Source organism: Callorhinus ursinus, unplaced genomic scaffold (assembly GCF_003265705.2).
Source record: "Callorhinus ursinus isolate GAN/ISIS: 27379988/994484 unplaced genomic scaffold, GSC_fseal_2.0 scaffold11, whole genome shotgun sequence".
Lineage (NCBI taxonomy): Eukaryota > Metazoa > Chordata > Mammalia > Carnivora > Otariidae > Callorhinus > Callorhinus ursinus.
In genome coordinates, this window is record NW_027397073.1 from 44,758,119 (window position 1) to 44,764,276 (window position 6,158).

General features: G+C 35.5%; 1 protein-coding gene across 4 annotated transcripts in view; it reads right to left on the bottom strand.

The window, feature by feature from the left end:
- The window catches only part of TAF4B (TATA-box binding protein associated factor 4b), a 126,073-nt gene that overhangs the window by 21,745 nt on the left and 98,170 nt on the right, over positions 1-6,158 (bottom strand). The window contains exon 15 of one of the 4 annotated variants that reach the window (XM_073898385.1): positions 3,317-3,434. The exons of the other annotated variants lie outside the window; for them this stretch is intronic. Coding sequence (XP_073754486.1) covers positions 3,372-3,434 — 63 coding nt within the window. The 3' untranslated portion in view covers positions 3,317-3,371. Of the gene's footprint in view, positions 1-3,316; positions 3,435-6,158 lie in introns of those variants that run through there. 4 annotated transcript variants of the gene reach the window in all.

Genomic DNA, 6,158 nt, shown 5'->3' on the forward strand with positions numbered 1-6,158 from the left:
CTTAACAAAAACAGCCAACAGAGCTCTTCAAGGATGTTGTATTTCTCCTCATGAATGTATTTCTCAGAGCCCTGAGAAAAGGAGTGTTCTCTAGGCCCACCCAGGGGACATGTGTAGTCAAGTTTTTGTTTTTGTTTTTTAACGAAAAATCCACTCAGGGCGCCTGGGTGGCTAGGTAGTTAAGCGTTTGCCTTCAGCTCAGGTCATAATCCCAAGGTCCTGGGACTGAGCCCCACATTGGGCTCCCTGTTTAGCAGGGAGGCTGCTTCTTCCTCTCCCTTTGCTCCTCCCCACTGCTTGTACTTTCTCTCAAATAAATCTTTTTTTTTTTTTTTTTAAATCCACCTAGCATTCTAATCACCTTTGGATAACTTCCTCTACAGTATATAAAGTAGGAGCTACCTTAACTTTACTTAGTTTAGGCCACCTTTTAGTGTAGTTTTCAGTCAACCAACCAAGCAAACTGTTAGAGCCACTCATAGCCCTCTGACTTAATACCTTCTATCTGGAATATTTGCTTAGTGAGCCCTTATAAATAAATTCAGCCTGATCCAATTTTATATTCCTTCTGCTCTATTCCATTCCCACACCATTCTCTAGGTAATTGCAGGCGAAATCATTCACACTTCCTCATGGGTAACACCTAGTAGGTAGGTACCTCACATTCTGGGGGCTGCTGGAATTTAAGTGAGGTTACGGAGGTATAAAAGCAATTAGAAGTGGTGAGAGTAGGTCCTAAAGAAGATCAGCAGTCTCTTAACAGGCAACAACCTTAAGGGAAGCCATTATAGACTCATCAGGAGACTAACCTCCCTCAGACAGGTAAAGGTGGGTGGGCAGAATTAAGGAGTCCAAGTACCCAGCTTCACTGGAATCTGCCCATATTCCCCACCCCATTTTTCAGTTTTTCATTCTTTCCCAATGTAACCTTAATACAAGAGACCACAAAACTGGAAATTCAATTTGTATTGTAACTCAGCCACCTGCAGGATTAGACTTTGGGTTTAGTTTTCAGAAATCTCTGCCTTTGGCTACAAGAGATAAGGGTTTCCTTTAGAGCAATCACAGAGGCTTTCACTCCCTTATGTGGATTTTGAGCTCAGAATCTAAAGCCTTTTCCTTCTCTAAGTTCCCCAGTGTACTTTGAAGGGACCATTATTCTTATTTTCATGTTAAAATGTTCTGTGGCAGTAAATACTTGGTCTCCCAAAGCCTTATCTTCTACGGGCACTTGCTTACTAGTGTCTACAGCTGATAAAGTAACTGTTTTGCTACAGCGTGCCATGGATCACTGGTGTCTCCTTTGCCACTTGAAACAGGGCCATTAATGCTTTTAAATCTAATTAGACCCAAGAACCCATTCTGGAAAACCTAGAATTTAGGAACCCATCATTACATTACTGTTCCTCTACAACTACTTATCATACAGATGTCTGTATCAGTTAGCATTTGAACAGAGAACACTAAGAATGATTCTGAATATGGCATTTATAACAGAGACTCAGCCCTAAGTAATTATGAACCTGGCCAGTTTATACCCAGCTGTTGACTCTGGTGCTGGGCCTGGCCTAGGGTTTGGAGAAGCCAACAGAGAGATTATGGGGGAAGCTGAAGAGCTCTGAGGCTCTCCCATGCCAAGAACGTTTGTGAGCTGCAGTAGCTCCCCGTGTCCCCACAAGGGCCTTCTGAGACTAAGAATATGGCTGCAGTTTCACTTCCACCTTGCAAAATCAAAACACCTCCTTGCTCACAGTAACTGGGAGCTATGCAAAAAAAGGAATTCTGGGAAATGTAGCTCTAGCTTAGCAAATGTGACATAATACAAATCTACCATACCATCTTTGTCTTTTTTTTTTTTAAATACGTGTTTGGATCTGTCCCAAGTTTTAACTTCTAACCCTTCTATTATTATTTCTGCTCTCATACTTTCAATTTCCAAGGGGTCTTTCATTTTTTCTAGTCATTGTTAAAAACAGCTTTCTATTCTTGTTTCATGGTTGTAATACATTCTGGTGCTTTTTAAATTTTTTTCCAGTTTCCTACTGCTTCGTGCCTTTTCTTCCATATTCTCCTTTTAATCTTTTATGTAAGAGGTTTCCCTTACATGTCTGGTTATCCTTGCCGACATGTTCATATTTAAAAGGCACTTAACTATTAATATTTAAGGCCTCTTCTCTTGGTTAGTTCCTTTTTTCAGAAAGAATACCTCTAGTCTGTAATCAGTTTCTACTCAAATACTACTAAATACTCTTATTGCTGTTTTCTCCTTTCTTCTATAGTCTTGTGTATTTATGATGTTTTCGCTCCTTTATTAACATTTAAGGGGAATTTCGGAAGAAGGAAAGATAAACCCATAATGTGCAATTCAACATATTTCACATGAAGTCCCCGAACAAAGCTGATAAAGAGTCAACCTTTAAATCTCTGGAAAATTTAAAAGATTTGACTACAATTTAGATTTATGTTTAAGTTATTTATGAAAAAGTGGCAGATCTGTTATCTGTATCTGTTATCATTGATCTGTTATCAATGTTATCTGTAAATAACATTAAAAAAAATCTCAAAATATAAGGAGCTGCTTCTTTATCTAAAGTAATAACATACTCTAAATTCCAGGGAATCTATGTGATATTTATAGAAAATGTTAGATAACAATAAAGTATGTTTAAATCTCTACTAAGTCAGCTACAATAGGTAACAATGTACACTTCAGAAAGTTATGGTTCCCCTATAGCCTGGCAAAAAGGAAAGGAGTAAAGAATGGCACTACCTGTGCCCCTCAAGAACATAAAGATTAAAGCTGTTCCCTTTCACGTCAATAACCTTAATTTTGATTTCAATCAAGTTTCCTAATTTATTGCTAAGCAAATTTTCATAAAAGTCCTTTCTCCTCTTACCCCAAGAGTTAAAATCTTACAGGGTAGGACTCTAGCCTGCTTCTAGACAGAAAGAGCATATACTATCCACTTGATAACTTTTTTGTTCTGGTTAGCAAATGAACACTATTTTAAGCAACATATACCACACACATCAATACTATAAGCACCATGTAGCTGATTTCGTACTGTAACCACTTAATTTTAAAAGAATATCAGCATGGGGTAACTGGGTGATGGACATTAAAGAGGGCACGTGATGTAATGAGCACTGAGTGTTACAGAAGAATGATGAATCACTGACCTCTACCTCTGAAACTAATAATATACGATATGTTATCTGAATTTATTTATTTTTTCTTTTTTTAAGATTTTTTATTTATTTGAGAGAGAGAGAGAGAGAGAGCACACATGAGAGGGGGGAGGGTCAAGGGAGAAGCAGACTCCCTGTTGAGCAGGGAGCCTGATGCGGGACTCGATCCAGGGACTCCAGGATCATGACCTGAGCTGAAGGCAGTCGCTTAACCAACTGAGCCACCCAGGCACCCTATATGTTACCTTTATTTAAATAAAAATTAGAAAAAAGAAATATTAGCATTTCAAGCCAACTGAATAATTAAATATTCTCAAGAGACTTCATTTATGTTTGTAAAAAAGCACTGAAAGTAAAACTGCATGCTGACATTCCAAAATTTGTACTTTCATAGTTCCAAAATTGCTTTTTATGTATAATGGTGTGTTTTTTTAGATATGTTATTAAGTTAAAATAAAACCTATCTTTACACTCAACAAAAATTAAGAAATATTGTTATGAATGTTAGATCATTAATAAGCTACATGAACTATCTGAAAATACTGTTAATAGGAAAAAAAGATCCTTTCCAATCCAAGGATCTAAAATTAACACAGGAAATAAAGTTATTAATGTTTTGATATTCCCAAGGACCACAAACACATCACCTAAACAATATAAATAATACAAACATGCAAACACTCTAAATCTTAAAGTAGGTCCTAATTTACTGTATAAGTATCTGTACAGCCTGTTATTAATTTAAAAGCTAATTTCATATACATGCACATATATAGGAAATATATGCCTATATATATATACACATATACATGTATAAATAAATATATATAAAACATCAAATCACAGCAGTAAATTAAGGACAAATTGGACTACTCCCAAGTAGTAAATTTTAACTATTTGCTTTTCTTTTTAAATGTCAACAGGTTTATGGTACACATATTTGAACCAACATGGTAATCGGTACTTGTTGCTTTTTGCTAGGGTAATACAAGGAGACAGCAGCTGATGCTATTCAACTTTTTCAAGACTTCTGAGAATATCAAATATAAATCTATTAGAGGCCAGTTTAATATATAAGTTGCACAAATAGATCTTTTTAAGGGTAAGAGGCATTCTTCCTTTATTTTACATAACAGAAAAAATACTAAAGGACAAAAGTCTAAAACTAATTTCTCCAAATTTATTATTGTTGATTTATTATCAACAAAAATGGTTATCTATAAGTGCAAAGGTACTAAGCTTAATTTTCTGAATTTTTAGTAGACAAAAAAACTGCATTTGAACCAAGGAGTTACTCTTCAAAGAACCAGACTCTACTTCACTACCCTCTGGGATTATATGCTTATTCTAACAAATTTAAATCCAACAGGTAAGATTTCAGGTTCCCATCTATAAGAAAGAAGCAGACAAAAAGTAAAGCCTCAGTTTCCAAGGAATAGAATATTAAAAATATAAATGTTTCATATGTCATTTTTGTGTTATTTGTGAGGGAGTAAAACAAATGAATAAAGGGTTTTAAACAATCCTGATTAGGGTACCTGGGTGGCTCAGTCAGTTAAGTGTCTGCCTTCAGCTCAGGTCATGAACCGAGGGTCCTGGGATTGAGCTCTGCATCCGACTCCCTGCTAAGCAGGGAGTCTGCTTCTCCCTCTCCCTCTGCCCCTCTCCCCCCACTTGGGTGCTCTCTCACTCTCTCTCTCTCGCCCGTGCTCTCTCTCAAATAAATAAAATCTTCAAAAAAATAAAATAAAATAAACAATCCTGATTAATGCATTTAAGTTATTGGAAGGGCAAATATATCAGCAATAAACTTAAATATCAAAAGAACATACAATAGGGCTTTCTCCAGTTTTGCATTTTTAAAAGAAAATTGCCTTTAAAGTTAAAACACTACACATAAAAAATAAGGATCATAATAAAACATCACCAGCTCATTAAAATGGATATTTTCAATTTAGGTTAGCATTACTTAAAGTACTGGCTGTTATATAATACAGTAAAATCTGACAACTACCTAAGCTTAAAGTCCAAGAAATACAGGGGAAAATATACATACTCAAATTCTCAAAACTAAAGAAGCACCAAGCAAACAGACTATTCAATATATTTATATCTAAGTGAGGATGCATCTGTATTGAAATTTAAAAATTAATAAATTTTTATTTTAATGCCAATAGATAAATCATACAAACTGATTTTATCTGTTTGAATACCAAAAGTACATTTCCCCCAACCCTTAACCTATGACCTTTCTCAGATTCAAAACTACAATAAAAGAAAAAGACACTTAAAAATCTCTGATTATTGGTGCGCCTGGGTGACTCAGTTGGTTAACTGTCTGACTCTTGGTTTTGGCTCAGGTCATGATCTCAGGGTCGTGAGATCAAGACCCACGTCGGGCTGCTCAATTGGTGTAGAGTCTGCTCATCTCTCTCCCTCTGCTTTCTCTCTCTCTCTCAATAAATAAGTAAAATCTGTTTTAAAAAAATGTTCTTTAAAAAAAATGTATCTCCAATTATTACACACCAGGGAATGTTTGTTTCCAAAATTTGTGACAAACTCAAATGAGATAGAGAAGCAAAGTTCTGAAGAGATTAGTGGTCAGCATTTCAAACTCACTATGAATCATTAAGACTACTTATAAAATACTATTAAAACCTAAAATAATGGTACTGTTACTATGATGACACAATGACAATTTATTAAGTCCATTCTTGAGGCTAGAAACTAGCTAAGCACTTCACATAATCCAATCCTTAAGACATTACAGGTGGGTATTATACCCATTTTCCAGATAGGGACAATTGAGGTACTGTGTTAAAGAACTGGTCAAATATTATAAAACTTAAACAGAGTAAAAAACCAAACCCAGATTTGTCTGAGTCTAAAGCATATGTACTCACCCCATGCACTGTAATATAGAATTTTTTGTATAATACTAGCATAAAAGAAAAGGACAGGAACTTAGA